Raw genomic sequence first — 27,729 nt, 5'->3', positions numbered from 1 at the left:
CTTTAGGGGGTGTTGTGAAGGCATTTTATAGATGTGGTTAACAAACCAGTCCACTTTAAATTAAGAAGATTGCCCTTGCTGATGTGATTGGGGCTCACCATCAATTAGCTGAAGGCCGTAAGAACAGAACTGAGGTTTCTGGGAGGAGACATTCTTTCAAGACTGCACTGCCAACTCCAGCCTGAGTTTCCAGCCTCCTGGAAGCCCTACAGATTTCAGACATACAGTACCCACAAACAGATAAACCAATTTCTTAAAATAAATCTCGGCATCTCTATATCGTATTGGCACTGTTTTTCTGCAGAACTCTGATTGCTACAGTACTGATATAGGAAGATACCTTCCCGATACAAGTCCTTGGTGGGGAGGAAGGGAGATTGAGAACCACGTGAAGGTAGTTTTATGCAATAACTCCATCCCAGGCTATGCCAATACCCAAGGCTGCAGGAGAGAAGCAGAGGGCTGTTGGGCTCACAACCCAGCACAAGGTTGTGGGGGGAAGGGACACCTCCACATCCTGCTGAGGTCCTCTCTGACTAGGGGCTGCTGGCAGGTATGGCTCAAGGAATGAAGTCGCAGCTTTGGACTAAATAGGATCAGGGTGGAGCTTGGTACAAAGAGGGAGGGGCTGGCTAGCACTGGCATACATTGCTTGAGGGCCTACTATGTGCACTCCCCTCTGTAAAGCTGCATTTCTTCTTTCCCACACAGCTGGCTTGGTGAGCCTCTAGGGGTGGCCACCCTGAGCTCCTGCATTCCTGTCTTTCCAGCAGTTCAGGCTGCCCCTGAGCACAAAGGCCCTTCCTGCCCAGCTCCTGGAGAGCCTCCTTCTGCCCACTCGGTGCAGTGATTTGTAAGCTGTGAAGGGCTGGCGAAGCTCCTATCCCTGCACACCCCGGGGGAAGTCCTTGAGTGTGGGCTCATGCATCTCAGGACTGCTTTGGAGTCACACAGGACTGGGTCTGGGTCCTAAGACTTCGCCGGTGTTTCAGGCTCTCGCTAGGAGATAACACAGTCCAAGCCTTTGGGAGGGCCTCAGTGGAGGGGAGGGGCTGCTATGATGCCTTGAAAACTGTAAAGAGCCATGCAAGCCCATTCTCCCTGCACACCCTGCATTAGTCTGGGTTCTCCAGAGAAATAGAACCAATAAGATGTGTATACATGCAGATACAGAGAAAGAGAAAGGTGAAATATTTATTTTAAGGAAGGGACCCATGCAGTTGTGGAGGTGCAAGTCTAAAATCTGCAAGGCGGGCCGGCAGGCTGGGAAGAGCCGCAGTTCAAGTCCAAAGTTGGACTGCTGGCAGGATTCCCTCTTTCTCCCGGGAGGTCCGTCTCTTTCGATTCAGACCTTTAACCTATAGGAAGCATTCTGAGGATCATCTGCTTTACTGGAAGTCTCCTGACTTAAATGTTAATTTCATTAACAATACCTTCACAGAAACATCTAAAATAATGTTTGACCAAATTCCTGGGTATCACAGACTAGCCAGGTTGACACATAAAATTCACCTTCACCCCCAGTGTCCAAGTCCAGGTACACGTATGCACCCTTTGCCCAGAAGCCTCACCAGAAAGCCCTCAGAACCCCGGGACCTCCCTGTAGCTCCTGTTCAGGTGACTTTGTTACCAGGAGCAGCAGATGAATCTGGTTCCACCCAGCTGTCCTGTGGCACAGGGTTGAGGTCAGCACTGCCCCTGGCTCTCAGAGTGTGCAGGATGAGCAGGTGGGCTCTGGAACTCTCTAGAACCCATCAGGGCAATGCCCTGTGCCCAGGACATGCTGAAAGTACCTGGTGTTATGTCACCTCCGAGGACAGATCCTGCCTGTCCTCCTTGAAAGGCTCATGGCCTGGGCCCCAGCTGTACTTTCTACCCCCTTAATAGGAGCACAATAGCAGCAGGCCAGCCCTTTGTGCCAAACAGTCCCTAAAGACCAACACGAGGCCATGCTTCTCTTATACTTTATAATAATCAGAAACTAAAATCATCAAAATGCTTCTGGAACAACCCACTCCAAAGAGTCCTGGAGGCCAAGGCAGGTGCAACCTTAGCTGCCAGCATTCAACCTTGGGAACTGCCCACCTCATTCGGTCCCTCCCCTCGCAGCTCCTCTTCTGCATTACAAATCTTCATCGTCAAAGGTCTCTGTGCACTGCAACATGATCATCTCTTCATCAACGGGAAAGGATGCTTCCTGCAAGACACAGGGTGGAAGAGGGTCACTTTTTATCTGTGGGTCTTGGGCCCCAGGCAGATAGGAAGGCTCCTGCATCTCCGGTGTGCCCAGCCCCCACACTCTATCCTACGTCTCTTCCGCTGCATTTTCACCTCCAGCTTGGGCCAGGAAGCAAGGGCTCTAAGGGGGAAGGTCCCATTTCCATTTCACTCAACTCAGCACTCTATGACCTCCAGAAAGGACACAGCAGAACTGGCTTCTTTTTTATCCTGGGGATTTCCAGGGTCCCACAAGAGAGACAGAGGACCTCATAAGGCTTTATCCAAATGCTCATCAATAGAAGACGGTGCACTGCACCACGGTGCTCCCACCAATGAAACACCATGCAGCTCATTTCCAACAAAAATAATGAGACAGCGTGCTCTCTGTGGGATACACTATTTACAAAGGGCAAAGTGCAAAGCAATGTGTACCGTAGGCTACTACTATTTGTGTTTGAAAGAATATATAATATCTAGAATATCTTTGGATGAGTGTACAAGAAACTGGTCACTGTAGTTGCCTCTGGGGGAGGGTATGGGGTAGGAAGCAAGGAAGAGAGAGAGACTAAGTGTCCATTGTATATCTTTTGGTAACTTGTAAATTTTATGCCATGTATATGGGTTACCTATTAGGAGATGATATTTTTTTAAGCAGCAGCACTGCAGCTGGTCATGATGGCTCAATGCCTGTAATCCCAGCACTTTGGGAGGCCAAGGCAGGCGGATCACCTGAGGTTAGGAGTTCGAGACCAGCCTGGCCAACGTGGCGAAACCCTGTGTCTACTAAAAATACAAAAAAATTAGCTGGGCGTGGTGGTGTGCGCCTGTAATTGCAGCTACTCGGGAGGCCATGGCATGAGAATCACTTGAACCCGGGAGGCAGAGGTTGCAGTGATCCAAGATCACACCATGACTACACACCATCCTGGGTGAAAAAAAAAAGCAGCAGCACTGTTTGCTTAGCAAGGGTTTCTCAGTCCCTAAAGGGACACTGTAAACAGTGATCCCAGCCAACACCTCAGGACTCTCCATGACTCCTTCCTCTAAAAATATGTTCCTGAGGCTTTGCTCCTTCTGTCTGTCTCCATCCCAGCAGAAAATGACCCCTGTAATTTGTCAGCCCTGCAGATCAGAGTTGATCCTCATAGAACCAGGTGGCATCCCTGACCCCAGTCAACCATCTAATGAATGTGGGACCTGGTCCCAAGGGTGATATCCTCATAGTGGGGACGACCTCCACAAACTGAGCCTTTCCTGCCCTGGAGAAGCAGCTCCCATTCACCATGCTCTCCTGATAGGGGCAGGGGAATAGGGATCAAGAGTGTCAGGGAGGTGGGACCACAGTTTCCAGGCAAATCTTGTGGGCCCCTTGTTCAGCAGGAAGACAGTGGCAGAGGTTGGGAGGAGAATGCAACTTTTCTGTTTACACCAGAGTCTATCAAAGCCTGAGTCCTCCTGCCCCAGAGCCACTTGGACAGCTCATTCCAAATGCAGATTTCTGGGGCCCGCTCTTGCAACACTGAGGCATCGGGAATCTAGGAGTGCTGAAGTTTGGCATCTTTGCTTTGTTCTGTTGTTGTTGTTGTCTGGAGAGAGTCTCACTCTGTTGCCCAGGCTGGAGTACAGTGGCGTGATCTCAGCTCACTGTAACCTCTGCCTTGTAGGCTCAAACAATCCTCCCAACTCAGCCTTCTGAGTAGCTGGGACTACAGGCATGTACCACCACACCCAGCTAATTTTTATATTTTTTGTAGTGGTGAGGCTTTGCCATGTTGTCCAGACTGGTCTTGAAATCCTGGGATCAAGTGATCTGCCCACCTCAGCCTCCCAAAGTGCTGGGATTCCAGGCGTGAGCCACTGCACCCGGCCATACCTTTGCTTTGTATGGATACTAGAATCCCTGCTTGTTATCTTTTCTGCCATATGTGGAGAAGGAGGGGAAGCAAAGATTGTCCTTTTCGTCTATTCTCAAAGTCTTGATAAAGTGGGCTAATTTAACTGTATCTGAGAGAAAGAGGGGACAACTGGTCCAGGGGACAGTCACCCAAGGATTGGTGGGAAGTGGAGAGCAAACTGCAAGGAAGGGCTCCACGTAAGGATTCGCTGTGGTCCTAGCAGAAGGAAATGAAGATTTAGTTGGAAAAGGGCAAGTTATACCTTAGCCTATTGAACAGGTGTCTTGACTATTTTTAGACAAACATTTGCTATTATTATAACTTACCTTTTAAATAAACAGTTGTATTATTGCTAAATTAGTAAAGAAAAATCCATGGCTATGAATCTGAAAGGACCTGTCCCCTTGCGGCTCAGTTATAACCCCCCTTCTCTGACAAAAGCTTCCAGGAATGGCCCTCCTAACCAAGAGTCCCACTGCTCATATCACTGTAAGTAGAACAATTTGGAAGCAGACATTAATATCCTTCAAAAGCTGACAGCAAATATTACTGAAGGTGATGAAGACTGTAGAAGATGATGAAATAGCCCAGCGTTTTGGGAAGGTGTCAAAGGTTCACACAACATTTATGAATGCCTGCTGAGATTCAGGCCCCTGGGATCGGGTTCCTGCTTCAAAGGGTTCCCAGTCAAGGTCTGCCTTAGAGCAGTGGTTCCCAACCTTTATGGCACCAGGGACCAGTTTCACGGAAGACAATTTTTCCACAGACCTCGGGGGCAAGGGTGGTTTCAGGATGAAACTCTTCCACCTCAGATCATCAGGCATTAGTCAGATTCTCATAAGGAGAGAGCAACCTAGACCCCTTGCATGAGCAGTTCATAATAGGGTCTGCGCGCCTATGAAAATCTAACGCTGCCACTGATCTGACAGCAGGCAAAGCTCAGGCTGTCATGCTGACCCTCTGCTGTGCAGCTGTGTTCCTAGCAGGCCATAGATCTGTACTGATCTGTGGCCTAGGAGTTGGGGACCCTTGCCCTAGAGGACACCTCTCTGTCTTTCCTGTTTCCCTGGCTATCTTCCATTCATTCAACAGGATGCATCAGGCTGAAGGTGACCATCCATGGAGCAAGCCAGAGAGAATGAAGAGTGTCCCTGCTCAGTGGCTCCTCATGGTATGATTGGGGTGAGTTCTGGTTAGGGCTGCCCTTAAGAGCCCTTTTTGCTATCTAAGCAAGGTGGGCAGAGGTACCACGGCCCTCTACTCCATCCTACCTGCTTTACTTGAGTGTTTGCACAGCTAAGGCCTTTAAAAAAGTCGATGATCTGCATATAGAGCTGAAACTTCTCCTCTGGGTTTTCTGGGTTGCAGCTGGCAAGCACTGAACTGACAACAGAAAGGAAGAAAAGACAACAAATATTCAGGATCCTGATCTTTCAACTCTGCTTCCCCCTCCCCTGAAAGATTTGGGTTACAGTATGAACCAAGCACTTGTAAATTCTCAGACAGCCCAGACCTCTCCTTGAAAGGTTTGTGTTACCTCTGCTCACATGTCATGTCTGGAATCCCCTGGAAAATCGAGACTGTGGTGAGACTGGCTCCTGTGCCCTAATTTAGTGTTCTGAGCTGTGGCCACTGGAACAAGGGAACAAGAGTTCCTCCATCCCTCAATCTTCTGCAGAATGCCCCCACAGTTCTGGTTCCACTGTGGCTGCTGAGGCAGCTCTGGAGCACGCCATACATCTTGAGTTCAGTTTGCTGAGTTGCCACTGCTCAGTGGGTCTAATGTGGAACTCAAGCCCTGGTGCAGAAAGGAGGCCTGTTGTGCAGGCTCTTTTCCTCCTGCCTGCCTGGGACAAGGGGAGAAGCCCTGTGTGACTCGAGCTTATGTCACCATAAGCAGCACAGTTTGGAAGCAGACATTAAAATCCTTCAAAAGCTGACAGCAACTGTTATTGCAGGGCCTCAGAAGATGATGAGTTAGCTCAGCCTTTAGGAAAGGTGGCAGGGGCTCATGCAACATTTAGGAAAGCCCGCTAAGAGCCAGGCCCTGCAATGTGGACCCTGCTTCAAAGGGCTTCTTAGAGCACAGAGGCTGTGTGTCTGTAGGACAGCTGGCACTCACTCACTGTGAGTCAGTAGGCAGCCCTCACTTCTTCCCGGGATGAGGCACCGCAGTCAGCTGAGGAACCCTCTGGCAGCAACCCCTGACTTTTCTAGGGAAAGTGGAACATTTTTAATAGGTTGTTTTTCTGTTCCATCGGCAGGGCAGGGAGTTCTGAATATTGCCTGGCAAGGACAGGCTGGCAGCTTCTCGATGGTTGTCTTTGCAGTCCAAGCTCAGCACAGAAATAGGAATGTCCCTTCCAGCCAATTGCAGCAAAATGAAACTCCACTCACAGCTGAGAAGCGCTTGAATCACTCTGTAAGGTCGATTTGGAGAGGACAAAGCCCTCCTCTGACAATCCCACTTCTCCCCAAGTCCATCTAGGCCTGGGTGGAACAGGGAGAATGGAGGGAAAATGTTGATGTGTGGTTTCCCTGAAGCTCTGCTGAAAGGCCAGCTGGGTTACTAGGGACAGCTGTGGCCCCAAGGCCTCACAGGCACCCATAGGCCAGGCTCCCCTTGAGAGGACAATGAGATATTCATTGGGATCACAAGGATATGTCCCTCTCACCCCCAAAGCAGAAAAATAAATGTCCAGGATTCTTTTTAGCCATGATAGCAGCACAGGTATCTGAAGAACCTGTGCCTTCAGGCCCTAAGACCACAGGTTTTTCAAGCAAAGCAGCAAGGGAATTTCAGTCCTAAAGGATTTCTCTCAGAAAACACACCTTTGGGACATTGTTAGTCAAGCTGCTTCTTGTTTTAAAATCTTTTCACAGCCTATTTTGTGTCTTCCCACTTCGTGAGGTCAGCAATCCTTTTCTCCCCTCCTTCCATATCCGTTCCCATCAGCACCATGAAAAGCAGCAACCCCCCTTTGCAGAACTCAGAGAGTCCCCTAAACTCAGGGCCCATGCCTATTTGCATGTTGGCCCTTATTCTCTGTGCCCCGGAGCCCCCTCCCCGCCTTCTCCTTCCAGGTCAGCTGGAAGAACCTGCCCGCAAGCTGCCCTGGGTGCTACAGACTGATGGATTGTGTTCTTCCGAAATTCATATGCTGAAGCCTAATCCCCAAGGTGATGGTGTTAGGAGGTGGGGGACTCCGGGAGATCATAGACTAGGGCATGAAGACAGGCCCCTCATGATGGGATTAGTGCCCTTATAAAACAGGCCCCAGAGCCAGGCGCTGTGGCTCACACCTGTAATCCTAGCACTTTGGGAGCCGAGGTGGGTGGATCATCTGAGGTCAGGGGTTCGAGACCAGCCTGGCCAATATGGCAAAACCCTGTCTCTGCTAAAAATACAAAAATTAGCTGAGCATAGTGGCATGCACCTGTAATCCCAGCCACTCGGCAGGCTGAGGCAGGAGGATCACTTGAACCCAGGAGGCGGAGGTTGCAGTGAGCCAAGATCACACCACTGCACTCCAGCCTGGGTGACAGAGTGAGACTCTGTCTTAGAAAAAAAAATTTTTTTTTAAAGAAACAGGTTCCAGAGAGATTCCTTGCCCCTACACCATGTGAATTTTATCCCGAAGGTGCCGTCTGTGAAAAACCGAGGCTCTGACCCTGCTGGCACCTTGATCGTAGACTCCCCGACCTCCAGAACTGTGAGAAATACATTTCTGTTGTTTATAAGCCATCCAGCCTATGGAATTTAGTATATAATGGACTTAAGGCAGGGATACAGCAGCCCTCAGTGGAGGTTAGCAGGACTAACACACACTGGGAATGGGGTGCAAAGTGAACAGATGAGTTTCCACAACCTACAGCTGATAACCTGGTATGTCCCAGCCCTGTGCCAGGATGGAAGAATTTTCTACTCTGAAGATGCCGCAGATAATGTCATCCCCAGGGCAATGACACAATCCTAGGACCAGCTCACTTCCAATCACAGAAAAAAGGTGGATCCCCAAGAATACCCACTGAATTAGGCACCAGATCTGATTTGGCTCTGTGTCCCCACCCAAATCTCCTGTTGAATTATAATCCCCATGTGTTGAAGGAGGGGCCTGGTGAGGGGGTGTGTGATTGAATCATGGAGGTGGATGTCCCCCTTGCTGTTCTCATGACAAGAGTTCTCACAAGATCTGGTTGTTTGAAAAGTGTGTAGCACTTCCCCCTTCACTCTCTCTCCTGTCGCCATGTGAGGATATACAGGTTTCCCCTTTGCCTTCCACCATGATTGTAAGTTTCCCCAGCCATGCCTCTTTTACAGCCTGTGGAACTGTGAGTCACTTAAACCTCTTTTCTTTATAAATTACCCAGTCTCAGGTAGTTCTTTGTAGCAGTGTGAGAATGGACTAATACAACACCCATCTAGGGACTGCAGAGGAGAGGCCCCTGAACACCCCAGCAGGGGTGCACACACACACACACACACACACACACACACTCTCTCTCTCTCCTCTCTCTGCCTCTGTCTCTGACTTACCACATTCATGCACATGCAAACTCACACATACACACCTGCGCACACACAATCTCACATCCACCCACACAGGGGCACATGCTATCTCACACCCTCTTCCTCACCTGGAGCTAGATGTACTTGGAACCTCACTTTTGTCCAGGAAGCTTGTCACATCAAAGGCATCCTCAAAAAGGATCTGAAAGAAAGCACAACACTTCATGTGTTGGAAATAACTTGACAATTTCATGCTTGCCCTGGGCTGCTGGGGAGAGATGAGTGGAAAGGCTCTGTCTTTACACATACCCCAGAGGGCATGCATGTCAGAGCTGGGGCCCACACCCAGGGGCTCTTCTTGCTGTTCTTCCTAGGGGGTGAATGCTAAACTCTAGAGTGCCCAGGACAAACTGCCAACCCTGGAGGTGGCTGTGAGGGACAGGAAGAAATGGGGATTGTGATTCCTCTTGCCGAAGAAGGTGGGAGCTCAGGTGTGAGATGCAATTACCAAAGCCTCAGTTTACCACTGAGAAAAACCTCATCAAAACTTCCCAAGGCGCACAGATTATTGGAGCCCAGGGTCCCCAGTCTAGCAGTCTCATGCCAGGGCAGCTGAATCCAGAGGGTCAGGAAGGCTCTGGGTTAGGCTGCAGGCAGGCCAACTCCCAGGCCTGTGTCCCTTGCTAGCTGTGTGACCTGGGACAAGTTACTTCATCTCACAAATCCTCCTCTATAAAACAGGAATCACATTAGTGTCTACTCATAGGGCTATTCCAAGAATTAAGTAAGATAATGTATGTGAAGTATCTAGTTACATTTGAACATTATCCACTTTATAACAGACATACCTGGTACATAATTGAACATTATCTGCTTTATAAGAGACATACATGTTCATTGTGGAAATTTTGGAAAATAGAAACAGATCAAGAAAATAAGAATTACTGAGAAACAATCCCACCCAGATATCCATTGTTGACACATTGATCTAATTCTCTCCAGTCACTTCCCTAGGTCTATAATATATATTTCCAATTTGGAATCTTGCTATTTAGACAGTTTTTCATCCTGCTTCCCCCTAATGTGTTAGAGAATATTAAATATGTTACAGAAACATGATTTACACTTACATGACTGCCAGATTTAGCAAATACAAATACGGGATGCCTAGTTACATTTTGAATTTCAGATAAAGAATGAATAATTTTTAGTATAAGAATGTTTTGAATCATGCATGGGACGTTTTTGTATTAAAAATTGAACTGGGCATGCTTTACTTTAACTGACATCCCCTTTGCACTGGCAATCACGCCTAGGAGAGGAGAGGAAGTTCTCTGACCCTGAGTTGGCAGGTACTGGCAGGTTCCGCCAGGGTCTCTCCTCTCCTCTTCCCTTCCTGCAACACACAGCTCTTCCAAGAGGATTGGTGTCTGCCCTTTCTGTCTTCCTTCAATTGACTTCCTGGAACTGAATCCCTTGGGACTCTGGCCCCTCTCTTAGTTTTCCGGACATTTTCTGTTGTCCTTCTACTTGATATCTCTGTGGTCATTTCAAAGAGGATCTGGAAAGGGGCCACAGAAAGACCTGTGCTTCAGTGTCCATCAGCTCTGAAGCCTATCAGCTACATGTTGCTCCCTGGCAGGCCTGAAACAGGGACCCAGAACTGAAATCCCTGTCCTTAAGCAATCAGCCCACCAAAGTCGCAGGCCACACATTGTGCTCACCTGTGCAAATCCCCCTCACAAGCCAGCCTGAGAGGGGACCCCAGACCAGGCTCCACAGCCTTTCCAGAGTGCCACCACACTCACAGGGAAGCTCATGTCTGAACTGAAATGGAGCATTCCAGAGCCTCCTGGGCCCATCTGACCGTGCTGCTGGCCTCTAACACAACAGTTCTGCAGCAGAACCTCTCCAGGTGGACCAGGGGCTGCAGTGGTGTCACTGCTCAGCAGGAGTAACTGTGGCTTTGTCCCTGCCTCGGGCATGGGAGTTCTCTGTTCTGCCTACCTTATCGCCCAGCCCTGGCCTGGCCTAAACCTGGGCACAGCAGTGCAGGCAGAGCCCTGCTTCTGGCCACAGCTGAGGGAATCTGCTGCCAGCTTCCCTTAATACCCAACAAACATCAGCCCATAGGCCTCCCTGAAAAACCCAGAAAAGCTGTTTCCATGATTTGGAGACATTAGATTCTGGTTGTTTTCTCTTTGGATGTGTTCTTCCTGGGGAAGTGTTCATGCTGGCACAGTCAAATTTGGCAGAATTGCTCAGGCATTTGGTAGATACTGTCATGCATCACTTACTGATGGGGATAAGTTCTGAGAAATGTGTCCTTAGGCAACTTTGTCATGTGAACATCACAGAGTGTATTTATGCAAACCTAGATGGCATATATACATATATTTATCTTTTCTTTTTTGAGACAGAGTTTTACTCTTGTCACCCAGGCTGGAGTGCAATGGTGTGATCTCGGCTCACTGCAACCTCCACCTCCCAGGTTCAAGCGATTATCCTGCCTCAGCCTCCAGAGTAGCTGGGGTTACAGGCACTCGCCACCACGCCCAGCTAATTTTTGTATTTTTAGTAAAGATGGTGTTTCACCATTTTGGCCAGGCTGGTCTCGAACTCCTGACCTCAGATGATCCACCCACCTTGGCCTCCCAAAATGCTGGAATTACAGACTGGCGTCACCACGCTCAGCCCATATATTTATTTATATATATTTTTTCATATGGAAAACCAAAAATCCAAGTTCCATTACTGAATATCAATTATTTATCCTACTTGATGTGCAATGCCAATATCGAGTGCCATATATCAGGTTTCCATATATGCTCCATTATCATCTTATGTGACCACCATTGTATATGTGGTCTGTTGTTGCCCAAAACATCTTTATGTAGCCCATGACTGTATTTTCCTTTCATTTTCTTCATGTGAGACTCCAGGGCTTGGCACTTTGGGGCTGTAAACACATCTGTTTGGCTGCCCTTTCATACAAGCCTTGGGTATGAGGTCCTAATCTTCTGGCTCTTTTTGAGCCATCATGGAACAGAACGCACGTCTTCTCATGGTGGACCCAACATCAGAGGAAAACCAGATCAGAAGCCACAGTCTGGTGGACCCATGTTCGGGGGTCGGGGAAAGGACCAAGGCAGTAGCTGGTAGGCCATTGAACATCTGCACTGGGAGTTCCCTCCAATAGGACCCACTGCACTAGCCACGAGGGAAGCTTGTTAAAAATGCAATTCCTGAGGCCCCACCCTCAGAGGCTCTGATTCAGTGTGTCTGGGATAGCAGCCCGGCCCCTGAGTTTTTTTTTTTTGTTTTTTGTTTTTTGTTTTTGTTTTTTTAGATGGAGTCTTGCTGTGTTGCCAGGCTGGAGTGCAGTGACACGATCATAGCTCACTGCAGCCTTGACCTCCTGGGCTCAAAGGATCCTCCTGCCTCAGCCTCCTGAGTACCTGGGACTACAGGTGTACCACCACCACACCTTTTAATTTTTTTTAGTTTTTAGTAGAGACGCAGTCTCACTGTGTTGCCCAGGCTGGTCTCAAACTCCTGGGCTCAAGCATTGTTCCCACCTTGCTTGGCCTCCCCAAGTGCTGGGATTACAGGTGTGAGCCACTGCGCCCAGCCAGGCACCTGACTTTTAAAAAAACTCCACAGGTGATTCAGTTGAGAAGCATCAGGGGAGATAATGGAGGGTTGACCATCAACAGGTGACCAAAGGGCAGAGTAATGTGAAAAAATGTGTGATGACAGAGACACAGTCACTGAAGCAGGAGCTGGGAGTTCTGGGCAAGTCACGCTGCTGGTTAGGCCTGCAAACTGGAAGGACAGGAATGGGTGATATCTCTGTCGTTCTCCAGGCTTGGGCCTGATAGCTGAGGAACCTTCTAAAAAACGGAGGCATTCCAGGGCTGTAACTCCAGGGTCAGAGACAATCGGACGCTCTCTGGCCCTAAGGCTCCACAGAGAGACTCTGGGAAACTAGCATGTCGTCTCCTCAAAGGCGCCCCGACTGAGGAGCATTTGGAAAGTCAGGGCAAGGGGGTGGCCTGTATCAGGCGGAAGCCATGGATGCTAAATGTCCACGAAGCACAGGGCATGTGCAGAATGCGAATCGGCTGCGCCTGGGCTAGAGGAGCGAGCGTGGGCCGTGTGGTAGAGCAGTGTTCTGAGGCCGTCCTCATACTGGAAGAGCAGCTGTGGGCCCACTTTTATCTCCGTGCAGGGCGACCTCCAATGCTACCTGATGCTCTGCTTTGCAGACTATGGCCACGGCCATTCTGACTAGCGTTCTGAAAGCTGAGAAATGCATTTACGGTAGCAGTTGTGGTAACCTCCCCTTCACAGAGCGATCCCAGTGCTCTTTGGGGTGGGAACTGACGGCCTTTCAAGGGCTGGACCTGATTGGTCCAAGTGTGATCCCCTCTATGGCCAGTCATTGGCTTAGCAGGCTGGCAATTTGGCCAGTTCCAACCAATGAGAGGGGAGGAGCGGTTCCGGAAAAGTTCTTCCTTAACTCTTAAGAAAGAGCTTTCGTAGGAAATCTTTGTCTTACCTGATGTAGAGTAGGAAGAAAGACAGTTCGATTGCTCTAGCTGCCATTCCATTGCCACAGGAGCCGGGGGAGGTGGGGAGGGCAGGGAAAGATAAGAAACTGAGCAGAGCCAAGAGAGGCCTGAATCCACGCGGACATGGTGAGCTCCTCCGCCTGCCTCGGACCTCCCCGGGTGTGAGGAGTGCATTTCTTCGTGGTTTAATAATCCAGGCCCTGGCAGCCCAAAGAATCCCAACTGAGACAACCTCTCAAGACTTGTCTTCTGCCATCCCCAGGGAAAGGCCAGGAAACTAACCGCAGAAAAACAAATACTGTTCCGTGACCCCAGGGATTAGAAAATCAGAAACCGGCCGGGCGCGGTGGCTCACGCCTGTAATCCCAGCACTTCGGAGGTAAGGAGATCGAGACCATCCTGGCTAACACAGTGAAACCCCGTCTCTACTAAAAATACAAAAAAATTAGCCGCGCGTGGTGGCGGGCGCCTGTAGTCCCAGCTACTCGGGAGGCTGAGGCAGGAGAATGAGGTGAACCCGGGAGGCAGAGCTTGCAGTGAGCCGAGATCGCGCCACTGCACTCCAGCCTGGGCGACAGAGCGAGACTCCGTCTCAAAAAAAAAAAAAAAAAGAGAAAAAAGAAAATCAGAAACCGACCTTGGGAGCCAGAAGGCAAACTGCACCTCCAACCTGCTAAATGCAAAGCCCTGGTGTCCCCAGGCGAGGGCGAGGGTGGTTCCCGTGCCCCATCCACGCCACCCCGGTGGGCCTGCTCACCTCCTCGGGCGTGGAGACCAGCGAGCAGCTGGCCCCCTGGCTGTCCACGCCGCTGTCCTTCACGCTGCCCTCAGCACAGGCCGGCTCTCGGCAGGCCTCCGCCAGGGTCGCAGGGCCGCGGTGCTTCTGCGCCCAGGCCTGCCGGAGGCTGGCCTTCCTCTCCTCCGAGAGGTTCTGCCACAGGTGGGAGATGGCCGCGGAGACGATGGGCAGCGCCGCCTCCTGCGGGGTAATGATCCCGCTGCCAGTCAGAAGGTCCATCGTCTGTTTGTAAAAGTTGAGATACCTGGAACAGAAGCGGCGCCGTCTCGCACCCCTAAAGCTCCCTCTCGAAGCGATTCGGGATTCGGTTCATGGTGTGGACCCCAGCACGCAGGCCCGGCCACGGCGCCACGGCTCACCAGGGCTGAGACTTCTCAGACTCTGCACGCCCCTGGCCCTTGGAGAGCAGCAGCCTTCCTGGGGGCCATGAAGGACATAGACTTGGGCTTTGGGGCCCCTCCCCAAGTTCTCCCAGTCCCTGCCCCATGAAGCCTTCTGTGTTAGACAGAAGCAGATAAGAGGCGTAGCTGCCTCAGCTCTCATCCTAAGGGAATATTCTTGAAAATTCTGAGCCCATGAATGTGCTGGCATGATAGGACTCCAACTTTAACCTGCAGCCCGAAAGTCAGGCTCGGCTGTGGAGAGAGCCTCCTGCTATGGAGCCAACTCCTCTGGAAGCCAACATGGCTGCTGAGGGGCTTTGAGTCTATGGAGGAGGCAGTGGCAAGGGACGTCTGAGCCAGCCATTCGCCATCTTTCCTACTGTAAGAGCAGTGCGGACTTGTGGGGGTATGTGTTTTGGGGGAGAGAGGGGTTAGCCCTCATAATCACCATCAGCTGTGCCCCCCACAAGGCACCCCAAATAAACACCCAGTCTAAGTAAAAACACTGTATGAGTGTATGTGCTATGCTAATGTAGCTTTGAGACTATTTCTCTAGCCTCTCTGCCAGTCCTGTCCCTCAGCCCCTCCCATATGAAAATCCTGGAGATTTCGTGATTCAGGGCCTAGTCTGAACCATGCGCTCCAGCTGGGCACACAGCTGCAGCATACCCCAGCCAGAGCCTCTGTCCCCTTCCCCATGGGAGGGAGCTCCATGGGTGCACAAAGCCACCCCACCCAACTGTTCACACCGTTCAAATTCCATGAGGTCAGGCGACAAAGTTCCTGGGGAGTATAAGATCACTTTTTTCTCCTCTTCCTCCTCCTCTTCTTCCTCTTCCTCCTCCTCCTCGTCTTCTTCTTCCTCTTCCTCTTCTTCTTGATCTTCCTCTTCCTCATCTTCCTCCTCCTCAGCATCCTTCCTGACTGCCTCAATTGGGCACCAAGGGGAGGAACCATTCTGAGGAAAACTGTTTGAAAGCAGGCTGGGAAAGAAAACAGAAACAAGACAACTATAGATTAATATCCCTCATGAACATGGACAAGAAATTCTTAGCAACTTTAGCAAGTATACATGTATATGTATGTGTGTGTGTGTAGGTGTACACATCATGACCAAATGAGCTTTTTCCTAGGAATGCAAGAGAACTGGTTCAACATTTGAAAATCAATCAATGCAATTCACCATATCAACAGACTACAGAAGAAAAACCTCAATAGATGCAGAAAAAGCATCTGACAAAATCAACATCCATGCATGATAAAAACTCTCAGCAAACTAGGAATAAAAAGGAGCTTTGTTAACCTGATAAAGGGTATCTCCAAAAAACCTACTGCTAACATCGTGCTTAATGGCAAAAGACAGTTTCCCCTCTTGATCAGGAATAAAATGAGACTGTCCACTCTTACTACTTCTATTCAAAATTGTTCTGGAGGTTCTAGACAGTCCAGTAAGGCAAGCAAAAAAAGGAATATACATTGGAGCAGAAGAGACAAATCTGTCTTTATTTGCAGACAGTGTGATTATCTGTGTAGAAAAATCTCAAATAATCTACACACATGTCATTAGAACCAAGAAGGGAATTTAGCAAGGGTGCAGAAGACAATATTAGAATATAAAAATGAATAATATTGCTACATAGTAGCAATGAACAGTTGGAAATTGAAATTTTAAAAAGCATCATTTACAATAGCATGAAAAAATGACATACTTATTTTTAAACAAAAAGCTCAATCTATTAAAAACAGGATAAATTGGACTCATCAAAATTTGCAAATTCTGCTCTTCAAAAGACACCTTGAAGAGAATGAAACAATAGGATATAATTTGGAAAAGTCAGGACCTGCACCCAGGATCTCTTTATACTTAGAGGAATAATCCCCAAGGTAACATGTTGAGTCAAAAAAGCAAGCTCAGCTGGGCGCGGTAGCTCACACTTGTAATCCCAACACTTTGGGAGGCCAAGGCAGGTAGATACCTTGAGGTCAGAGTTTGAGACCAGCTTGGGCAACATGTTGAAACCCCGTCTCTACTAAAAATACAAAAACTAGCCAGGCGTGGTGGCGGGCACCTGTAATCCCAGCTACTCGGGAGTCTGAGGCAGGAGAAGCTCTTGAACCTGGGAGGCAAAGGTGGCAGTGAACTGAGATCATGCCACTGCACTCCAGCCTGGGTGACAGAGTGAGACTCCGTCTCAAAAAACAAACCAAACCAAACCAAAAACAAAAACAAAAAACCATGAGATCATAAAAGTACATTTCTCAAATCAGTTTCTCCTTCAAAGTATGAATGTGACATTAATAATGTTCCCCTTTCAGCATTTGTGACACCTGGGTGTACCATGGTTCCTTTTCCTTGCTGAAGTTTAATTTAGCTTTTCTTAGGAGGCTTGGAATATAGACTGAGATTTGCATTTTCCTGATTGTAATATGTATCCTCCAAGAAAGCCATTAGTTGTGGCTTTAAAAAATACATATAGAAAAAGCTATAATATAATGTAAACACTATGGTCTCATTTCTCTAAAGAATAATGTGCAACATTTTTTAAAAACTTGATGGATTTTCTTGAAAATTAACATTGATTTTCTCTGAGTTCTGGGACAATATATATTTTCTGGCTTTTGTGTATTTTCTGCATCTTCTGTGATAAGCATGTATCTTCTTATAATTGGGAAAAAATTGATGCATGTTGCTAGAATAAAAGAGAAAGGAATGGTCTCCAGCATATGGCTGTTTTGAATGGTGAGCAGCAGCCCTGATGGTTCTGCAGGCTGGAGAGGAAGGGTGAGTTGCCACCAGACAGTATTGATGGCTGTGGGGACACAGCAGGTCCCCAGCTTCCTGGGGTTTGCGGTGTCTTACCTGTCATTTCCAGAATACATGCTGGCATATTCTTTCTTGACCTCCTCTAAGCTGCTTGCATGCCCATCTTCCAGGTTGAAGGATGCTATTGGGGAGTTGAAGGCCAGGAACACAAAGAGAAAAGTCAGGCCTCTCTTGAGTCTCTCCCACCCTTCTGGCCCAGGTGGGCTGTGGGTGGGACCCTGAACCCTCCAGGGTCAGCATTAGGGAGACCAGGGTCCAGTTTTTCCTTCTAGGTGTGAAGGGAGAGCCTTAGACAAGCAGGAGCCCACTTTTCCTCTGGCCTCTGAAGATGAGATCAGGTGCCTTCGGCAGCACTCCAGTAGGGAACTCATCAGAGTCTCATGGCCTGGTGACTCTGGCCAGTCTTGCTGGACTGCAGGCTCACTAAGGACAGGGACCCTCAACATTGGCCCAAGCACAGTTCCTGGCACACAGTAGGCCCTCAATAAATATTTGTTGATTCATTGTAACCCAACTTCTGTTTTCAATAGAAAAACAGATCCAGTTTTCTCCAGGGAGGGAGATGGGGTTGGCAAGTAGTGATCCATTACCTTTCAGCTTCAGCAAATTATCCAGGGTTTGCTCCAGTTCTGGAATATGACTCTTTGCCTTATTCAGAACCTGCCACTGAGGATAGACAGAGACAATACTGAAAGCCAGCCTCTCACTGCAGAGACTGATTTTGTGGACCCAGGAATCCCTTCCCAGGGCTGAGGCCACGCTCCCTCAGATGCAAAGTCGCATCCCTTAACCTTGTCAGTAAAAAGAATAGGAAGTTTGTTCTGATGCACAGGAGGCAGGAAGTTTTGTTTGTAGCCTAGAAATGGGTTCTCACTGAAATGCCAAAGGATTTGGAAAGAGTTAAGCTTTGTTCAGCAAATTGCTAGTGCTGTAGAAAGGCAAATGACTACAGAGGCGGCTTGAAGGTGGAATAAGGAGTGATGGAAGAGGCGCATTCTGCACGAACGTCAACCCCAGGCTTGCACAAAGCAGAGCTAGACTTCAGCTCAGTGGTAACCCTGTGCAAAGGGCTAGTTAATATTAAATGTCCTATTCTCCCACTATTTTTATTTGCTAACTACATACACTCCAGATGATCTAAAAACTTATCAAGTGCTATCAACCTGAACTCTAAATTTCCCTCTTTCCCTTTTTCCCTCCCTCCCTCTCTCCCTCCCTCCCCTCCCTTCTGCTCCCCTCCCTCCCTCCCCCTTCCTTCCTTCCAACTTCCTTCCTTTTTTCCCTCCCTCCTTCCCTCCTTCCTTCCTCCCTTCCTCCCTTCCAACTTCTTTCCTTTTTTCCCTCCCTCCCTCCCTTCCTTTCCTTCCTTCCTTTTTCTTTCCCTCCTCCTCTCTCTTCCTTCCTTCTTCCCTCCTTCCTTCCTGTATGTAACATTATTAAAGTCAAAATGGTAACAGCAAGATTATTCAAAAACGAGCAATGCTAAAATGGTAACAGCAAGATTATTCAAAAACGAGCAATGCTAAATGTTGTTTGTTAGGCTGACCACCTATATCTGTCAGGGGCTGCATGCATCCCTTGGGCATGTACAAGGGCAAAACTGTGTGCTAAGTCCCAGGGATACAGAGTACATAAGACAGTCCCCGCTCTCAGGGTGCTGACCTCTGACAGGGAAGACAAGCATGGAAACAACCCCTCATAACACAAGATAGAATTAAGTAGGTACTAACAAGGGGTAGAAGCAAAGGGCTGTGAAAATATACAAGGAGGAGGGAATAGTCCAACTGGAGGGGTCCAGAAGATTCCATGGAGCAGGGCAGCTGAGCAGAGTGAGCCAAGCCCAGCTTTGAAGTGTGCACAGAATCCCAAAGGCAGAGCTAACTGCATGAGCAGAGACACAGAGGCCATGAGAGGCAGGCCTGGCTCAGGGAACTGCTGCAGTGAGATGTGGCCAGAGTGTGGGGTGGGCATGGGGGGGACCCCAAAGCAGCTGGGGGCAGAGTAGCCTCGGATTTGACATTCTAGATTCCAAGGATTCTGGTGGGTGCCTAAAAAGGAGACTTGAGGGGGCTGGAGTCACAGTGCTCTGCCAGGCCAAAGAGGAGGTGAAGGGAACTGCAGCTGCATGATGATACAGTGGATTGCAAGCTCCCTGAGCATTCCTATGTGTTTTGCTCTCCCCAGTCCCAGAGCTCATGTTGATGCTGTTGGGTCAGCAAAGACTTGGAACCAGGGGCTGACTGATTTCCAGCATCTTGGGCTTGTTCCTAGGTGGAAAGATGATTGTCCACCTGCTGTGGTCTGAATGTTTGTGTCCCCCCAAAATTTAGTATGTTGAGACCCAATCCCCAATATGATAGTATTAAGAGGTGGGGGCTTTTGGAAGGTGATTAAGGTGATTGGTGCCCTTATAAAAGAGTCCTGAGGGAACCTGTTTGTCTTTCCCCCATGTGAGAACACAGCAAGACAGCCCTGTCTATGAACCAGAGAGCATGCCCTCACCAGACACCCAATCTGATGGCACCTTTGTCTTGGACTTCACAGGCTTCAGAACCTGGAGCAATAAACTTCTGTTGTTTATAAATTACCCTGTCTAGGGCATTTGTCGCTACCCCAGCAGAAGTGGCAGCTCCAGGCCAGTCCCTGCCTTGCAGCACAGTCCCTCCACCTGTGAAAACGTCTCCTTCCCCGTGGAGATGTCCCCTCTCCTCCTCCAGGTCCCCATACCTTTGAGGCTATGAGATCAGACTGAGAGTACACTGTCTTCCTGAGGTTGTTGAAGAGCGCTGCCAGGGTGGCTCGGTGGCGGGCCTGGGACAGGCGTCTCCGGGCCACCCGATGCTCAAGCTCCTGCAGCTGTGCTGGCAGCTGGGGTGTCGCTCTGTCATGGGGATTGCTGTTTTCTTCAGGGGTTGCCATTATAAGCTGTAATGTAATAGTATGCCTTTTTTTGCCCTAGATAATAAAAATACAATATTAAAGGAAAAGGAAGGCAAATTGAGGCAGGCAGAAAGGAGGTACCCTTCCCAAGTAAAGGCCCCAAATTCACTCCTCATGAATTCAGTTATTGGCAAGATTTACAGTAAGAGAAATTTGAGAAGTTTACAAAAGCCCTTTGAAGGTGATGTTGGTCAATTGCTAATTAAGAAAAGCAGATGGAGATTATACAGGGTCAACACAAATTCTGTTTTTGAAATTCAGCTCCTAAAACTGCAAACCACCCATATAGGACTTAAGAGTTGAGGGGCCCTGGAACTTACCTCGAAAGGTTCCAACACATTGCAGATACTCACCAGACACTTGTTAATTTCAGGGGTTAATTTTACGCGTGGCCAAGGAGAGCAGCTGTACCCTGAGATCTCAGGCTTTACTTTAGTCTGTTCAAAGCTGAACAGGTACTTGTCCCCACTGTGAGGTCTTTTCTACCTCAAGAATGCCCCCTCTTTGAGGTGGATAGTAGTTACACAGGTGTATGCATATGAAAAAAAAATCCCTCAAGCGGTACACTTTAGACTCGTGAATTTTTCTGTGATATACCTCAAGGAAAAACATAAAAAAGAAAATAAGAAAATTCACTTTACCACCTGTGCAAGCAAAAGTCACCTGACGACAGAGAACTGAAACCCATTTTGCCTTATCTTGCCTCTGGTGGGTTCTGGAGATGATCACTGTGTCCTTCTTTGTTACATCTGAGCTTACAAGCCAGAAGGCCTTCCCTAGGAGAGGCGATTCTGGGACTGACATGTAATTGTTTTAATAAGATACAGGGGCCAGGGCCTTTTACCTGAGCCATAGACCCTTCCATCAGGCCTCACCCCACTACTCAGAGATCTGCTCCCCACTAGCCTGCCTGCTCTTTGGACAGGGAGGCTGCGACTTCGTCACTTCTGTACCCTCAGTGCGTAACACAGAGCCTGGCCCCCATTAGGTGCTCAGTACTGGAGTTTCTGGTGAATTACAGTGAGAGGTTTCTGCTAGGTCTACTGCCTGCTGAGCTCAGTCCATACAGAGACAATGCATGACCTCCGCCAGGGGTTTGTTAATTTTGAGGTATGTTAGTGTCACCTGCAGAGACTGTTGAAAATACACGTGCCCAGGCCCTGCCTCGAAAACATCGGATCTGAACCCAGCGTGCAGCTCCCAGGGTGATTCCTATACTTTCACACTTTGAGAGCCACCGCTAACTCTTGATTTGTGTGTCAAGCATCACCCCAGCTGGCAGCAGCTGGAAACAGAATCTTCATTAAGGGGTTATGAGGAAGGGAGATGGAAGACAACTTTCCCACTATGCTATAGTATGGAAAATAGGCCAATGAGATGGTAAACCCAATCAGGCAGTGTGGGATGTTGAAACACTTTTTAGCTCAGAAAACAACTTCTCATCAATAATCTGGTCTTCCCCAGTGTATCAACTTTCCCTTGTTTTGCTTTTTGGAACAGGGCAGGAAGATGGGAACAGTGATGCTGTGGTTGCCCATGCTGGTCCGTGCATGTCTCTGTCACATCTGTTACCAGGAATTACACTGTGGTATCTTCCAAGGGAAAACAGCACCAATCTGCAGAGGCCCCTCAAGCCCAGCTCTAGGGTTATGTTAGATTAGAGCCTATGCCTTCATGGTCTTCAATTTCCAGATACCAACTAATCTTTAATAGGAAGCAAAGTGAAACTGTGAAGATTTTGAACTGCCCAGGGAAAATGAGAACCTTTTGAACAGAAGAATATAGGTTTTTTTTGTTTTTTGTTTTTACTTGTTTAAATTAAGGAGCAACAGATGTGTCTGGACACCAGGGGATTTAGGTTAACATACAGAAAAAGGGAAGCGGGTGGGAAGCACTGTTCTAGATGAACAGAGATATAAAAATAACAGGGTCCTCCCAGGACCTCAAGTTCTCTAACAGTCTCAGGATACTAACACCAAAGGCCTCTGGGCTTGTAGGGAATCTGGAGTTCTCCCAATGCCAGTGCTGGGTGTCCTCCCTTCTGCCCAAACACGCTCAGCCTGAAATTCCTGGATGGCTGTGTGGACAGTTTCAGCCCTGGACAAGAGTGCAGTCCTCTGCCTCCCCCATAGGGGGCAGACTTCCCACCAGTCGCCTCTAGGAGCCGCCAGGGCTGCTCGCCCCTAGGGGCGGGGACAGCCCCAGAGCATGCTGGCCAAGCCGCCTGGAGCCGTGGCCTCCATCTTGCCTGCCCCCAGGCGCCCCCTGGTCAGGAGCTGGGGGAAATTTACACCCCCGCCCCCCCTTGGCTCAGGGAGGGGGCACACCGCAGGAAAGATGGGAGATGACCCTCCTACTCTGCTTTAAGGGCAGAATCAAGCGCTGGAGATGTTACTCTTAATTAGACCTTGAGCGATTTTCAATGTCTTCCCTCTAGATCCTGCCTCCTGTTCACTACTAGGAACCACTGTGCTATGTATGATCCGCACAAGGCATTCTTTCCAAGTTATTTCGATTGACTTGCAATTTTTTCCGTCTCTGTGGCCCTGACAGGGTCTTAGGTAGATCTTTGTTAGACTGAGCTCTTTTTGTTTTGTTTTGTTTTTTGTTTTGAGATGGAGTCTGGCTCTGTCGCCTGGGTTGGAGTGCAGTGGCGTGATCTCGGCTCACTGCAACCTCTGCCTCCCGGGTTCAAGCGATTCTCCTGCCTCAGCCTCCTGAGTAGCTGCGATTACAGGCGCCCGCCACCACGACTGGCTAATTTTTGGATTTTTAGTAGAGACGGGGTTTCACCGTGTTGGTCAGGCTGGTCTCGAACTCCTGACCTCCTGATCCGCCCGCCTCGGCCTCCCAAAGTGCAAGGTTTACAGGTGTGAGCCACCACACCCGGTGGACAGAGCTCTTTTTATCTAATAATACACTTGGGTCTGTCCCGTCAGCACCTGTGATTTGTGTGAAGGGCTGGCTCGCCTGGAAGAAGTGCCTCAGAAGTTACTGTCTAGGATGGCGAGAGGAGGGCAGGACCCTCCGCCTTATTCCAAGATCAGCCGTTTGGCTAGGAAGGGGGAATGAAACATACTGTGAAAGGGGGAGCTAACTATTGTAAAAATGAGATCAAGAAGTGATCTGTTACTTAAAAACAAAACTCGGCTCTCCTAAAAGCCCTCTGCAGTTGCAAAGTATGTCAAAGAAACTGCTCCCAGCAGTGTAAGGAATTATAGCAGTGTAGAGAAAACAGTCTGGAACTCTCCTCCCTAGGGCCTGGAACTGCATTTTAATAGCCTTGAAAACTCAGAATCTCCTAATTACCCCTTTGGTTTGCTCCCCTGCTCACCAATATTTATTCCATGACTTCTTCCATCTATAATACCATCTCTCTCTGCCCCTGTCTTCAGTTTCTATGGATCTAGAGCCAACTTGCCCTTCCCAGTTTAAGTCCCAATTCCTTTAATGAGCTTCCCAGTCCCAGGCCACACTGGTTTCTAACTCAATCATGTTCTGGCAACAACTAAGAAAAATCTTTGATCGGCACCTGTGTGTCAAGCATCAGTTGTGTCCCTCCCAGGAAGTGGTACCACGCATAGACATAGATGATTAACTCAAGCTTCCCTTTCTTGGCTGCCTCTCCCACACTAAAACCACTAAGAATTCTATTGCCTGGACTACTAAGACAAAAATCTCCCAAGCGTGGGGATGGGCAGAGACACTGGGTTGAATGAGCTAAAGGAAAATAAAGATTAAGAGAAAATCTTGGTGGGTGGAGGGGAAATAACATCTTAGTTCCACCCTAACCCGAAAGACCTCTCTGTATCCCATTGAGAAGCCTTCAAAAATCTCTTTCAAGGTGATGTTGGTCAATTGCTAATTAAGAAAGGTAGTGAAGATTATACAGGGTGAAGAAGCTGGATATCCTATCCAGACTTGGAAAACTGGGCATGCTTGGAGAGGTGAATGTGAATGTTTGGGCATCTAAAATGAGCAAGAATTGAGGGAACTCAGTACAGAGATAGTAGTTTGAAGGAAGCTAATCTTAAGGATGATGCAGAGACACAGTCAAAGATGGGATGAGCTGGTAAAGGGAAAGGCAAGTTGGGTTATGGATTGGCTTGATACCTGGGTCATAACCGCATCTTCAGGCTAACCAACCTTGTGACCTTGTGATTTTGGATGAGGCAAGAAATCTCTCTAGTTCACACACACACACACACACATACACACACACATATATATATAAAGATGGGGTCTCACTATGTTGCCCAGGCTGGTCTTAAATGCCTGGGTTCAAGTGAACCTCCTGCGTCAGCCTCCTAAAATGTTGGCATTACAAACGTGAGCCACCACCTCTGGCCTCTAGTTCTTAAGGTTTTTTTTTTCCTATTTCTTTTGAGATAGGGTCTCGCTCCATTGACCAAGCTGGAGGGCAGTGGCAAGCTCATGGCTCATTGCAGCCTCAAACTCCTAGGCTCAAGTAATCCTTCCACCTCATCCTCCTGAGTAGCTGGGACTACAGACGTGCACCACTGGGCCTGGTTAATTTTTCTGTAGAGACGGGGTCTCACTATGTTGCCCGGGTTGGTCTTGAACTCCTGGGCTCAAATGATCCTCCTATCTTGGCCTCCCAAAGTGCTGGCTTTACAGGCATGAGCCACCATGTCTGGCCTTAATTTTTTTATCTGCATAAAGGAGGTAAAAATTCTTTAACTAGATTATAGTCTGAACGTTTTCATTTTTAAAAGGTCATGATCAGCTGGGCGCGGTGGCTCACACCTGTAATCCCAGCACGTTGGGGGGCCAAGGCGGGTGAATCACCTGAGGTAAGGAGTTCAAGACCAGCCTGGCCAACATGGTGAAACCCCGTCTCTTACTAAAAATAGAAAAATTAGCTGGCGTGGTGGCAAGCAACTGTAATCTCAGTTACTCAGGAAGCTGAGGCAGGAGAATCACTTGAACCCAGGAGTTGGAGGTTGCAGTGAGCTGAGATCGTGCCACTGTACTCCAACCTGGGCCACAAGAGTGAAACTCTGTCTTAAAAAAAAAAAAAAAAAGTCATGCTCATGATTCTATGAGTATCTTGGAGCAATAAAAAAAAAAAGCCACTTATAAACAATAGAAGTGGGGTATGGAGCACATAGCAGTATGAGAAGCTTCATCTTAAGGAATTTTGGAGACTTCCTTATGTTTATGAACAAATGTTTACTGAACACTCTCTCTGTGCAAAGCCCATTTATTCTGCAGGAAACTGGAGCCCAAAATAATACTAGGCCTTTCAGAATGGCCATAGCTCTAACATATTTTCCCCTTTAAAAAATGTATTGCTGCCCAGGCACAGTGGCTCTTGCCTGTAATCCTAGCACTTTGGGAGGCTGAGGCAGGAGGATCACTTGAGCTCAGGAGTTTGAGACCAGACTGGGCAACGTGGCCAAACCCCATTTCTACAAAAAATACAAAAATTATCTGGGCGTCATGTGCCTGTAGTCCCAGCCACCCAGGAGGCTGAGTTGGGAGGATCACTTGAGCCTAGGAAGCAGAGGTTGCAGTGAGCTGAGATCATGCTACTGCACTCCAGTCTGGGTGACAGAGTGAGATTCTGTCTAAAAGCAAACAAGTGAACAAAGAAAACCAAAACTTATTGCTGTGTTCGACCTTGTTCATGAGATCAGCTTGCCAAACATAACCTTTCAGTCTAACAAAGTTAGAAGGCAGCTTCATTGATACCTTCTTCTAAAAGGGCATTTTGTGAGGATTAACACTGTCACATGACATATTTTTATTAATTGTCCTCTATAAAGCAGAGCATACTTTCATCACCACATATTTTCCTATTAAAACACTTTTTAATATCCACTCAGAGCTGACGTTTAAAAAACTCCCTAGACTAAACTTTAAAAAAAATGCCCTCACCTTCTCCAAGTTTCAGAGAAATGTTCATTTTTAAGCATCAGTCCACAAAATATTTGAGTGTGATCCATTCTCATTAGCAAGCCCCAGACAGTATAATACACTGCATAATGTACTACAACCCACAGACAGCTTCCTTTGATTTTCTATCTATATCAAATTATGTAAAAATAATCCAGAATTGGCTGGGTGCCGTGGCTCATGCCTGTAATCCCACACTTTGGGAAGCTGAGGTGGACGGATCACCTGAGGTCAGGAGTTCGAGACCAGCCCAGCCAACACGGTGAAACCCCTGTCTCTACTAGAAATACAAAAAATTAGCCGGGCGTGGTGGCCCACACCTGTAGTTCCAGCTACTCGGGAAGCTGAGGCAGGAGAATCGCTTGAACCCGGGAGGCGGAGGTTGCAGTGAGCTGAGATCGCGCCATTGCACTCCAGCCTGGGTGACAAGAGCGAAACTCCGTCTCAAAATGATAATAATAATAATAATCATCATCATCATCCAGAATCACTCTCAAAAATGTAGGTAGCCACGATGACGGATACAAAAGGCTCCTGTGAACCCCGCGCTAAAAGTTCACTTGTTTGGCTCCACTGCACTGAATTCTTTCAAGTCTACACAAACACTCATATGCCCAAGGGCACCTTTCTGGAGAGAAGCGTTCAAAGGATACTTACTCGCCGACGGTGCACGCGACGTCCCCACTCCCGGGACAGCAGTCACCCGGCTTCGTGCGCCGGAGTGGGGATCGCGGCTCCTGTCTGGGTCAGAAAACAGACCTGGCACCTCGTTACAGGGGTGGGGACCAATCGCGGCTCTGTCCCTGGCCGCCACAGCCAATGGGGATGCGCGGTGGCGGGCCAATGGGCGTGTGGGCAGTGGAAGAAACAGTGTTACAAGTTGTCCGAAGGCGACAGAAAAGGGAGGAGAGAGAAGAGGGAGGGGCGGGGCTGACTCACCTCGCAGGGTCGCGAGGGGTCAGGGAGGGGACCCTCGCGTCAGTAATCAGCTCGGGGGCTCCACACAGCCTTCATGTGTCCTCAGAGGACTAAGTAGATGCCCTCCAGCTGGTTCCACTCACCTGGCACTGGGCCCCAGTTTTCTCATCTCTCAAATGGGGCAATGCCACCAGCTTACAGGGTTGTCCTGAGGGTTAGGGAAAACCCCTTAGATAAAGGAATCAAAATACCAGGCTCGCTGCCTCAAGCGAAAACATGAGAAAACGGCATGAAGGAAACAAACGCATAAAAGGGAGAAAGGGAAATACCATTTTAAATAAGGCAGGAAGAAATAGAGGATGGGGGGAGAAAATGGGGTGGAGAGAAGGGACCTTTAATAGCTCAGATTAAAATATCAAGAATAAGAGAGAAAAGGGGTTCACTCTGGGTAGTAGGAAGTAGGTATTCTTTCAGTTTGGAAAAAAAAATTCATTTTTCCTTCCCAAATATAGATGTACTCTCGTTTAGGCTTCTTTTTGCTTGTATGCTTATATCCTGAAATATTTCGTGATGCTCATGATCCCACTATATCTGGTTGACACTGGTGGGGATACCAGCAAGGCCCTGCACATTTGGTAGCAGATGCAGGACAAAGCCCCTCTAAGTGCCCGGCTCAGGGCCGGTGCACGGTGCAAGAAGCATGGCTCCGCCCAGGCGCCCCCTTGCTGCCATCTGATGGGTGAGCTC

The 27,729-nt window shown here is 48.5% G+C and overlaps 1 protein-coding gene across 1 annotated transcript; it reads right to left on the bottom strand.

Moving 5' to 3' along the window:
• Positions 1-1,169: 1,169 nt before the first annotated feature.
• On the bottom strand, positions 1,170-26,807 carry STRA8 (stimulated by retinoic acid 8). The gene is made up of 10 exons (XM_054655216.2): positions 26,722-26,807; positions 20,499-20,742; positions 19,933-20,160; positions 17,796-17,871; positions 17,242-17,326; positions 15,131-15,364; positions 13,957-14,242; positions 8,754-8,827; positions 5,387-5,498; positions 1,170-2,197 (listed from the first exon to the last, which is right to left on the bottom strand). Exons 3-10 carry the CDS (start codon positions 20,122-20,124, stop codon positions 2,123-2,125), a joined length of 1,134 nt encoding a protein of 377 aa, XP_054511191.2. The 5' UTR covers positions 20,125-20,160; positions 20,499-20,742; positions 26,722-26,807; the 3' UTR covers positions 1,170-2,122.
• Positions 26,808-27,729: the final 922 nt, after the last annotated feature.

The sequence above is a fragment of the Pan troglodytes genome, chromosome 6, assembly GCF_028858775.2.
Source record: "Pan troglodytes isolate AG18354 chromosome 6, NHGRI_mPanTro3-v2.0_pri, whole genome shotgun sequence".
In the NCBI taxonomy this organism is placed as follows: Eukaryota; Metazoa; Chordata; class Mammalia; order Primates; family Hominidae; genus Pan; species Pan troglodytes.
The sequence above is the reverse complement of the archived record's forward strand: the minus strand, read 5'-3'. Positions and strand labels throughout refer to the sequence as shown.

Coding starts and splice junctions, on each gene's coding strand:
- STRA8 (XM_054655216.2), bottom strand. CDS start 20,124: ATGGCAACCCCTGAAGAAAACAGCAATCCCCATGACAGAGCGACACCC. Junction 17,872..19,932: donor CTGATCTCATAGCCTCAAAG/GTATGGGGACCT, acceptor GTCTATCCTCAG/TGGCAGGTTCTGAATAAGGC. Junction 5,499..8,753: donor CCAAGTACATCTAGCTCCAG/GTGAGGAAGAGG, acceptor TTCTGTTGTCAG/TTCAGTGCTTGCCAGCTGCA.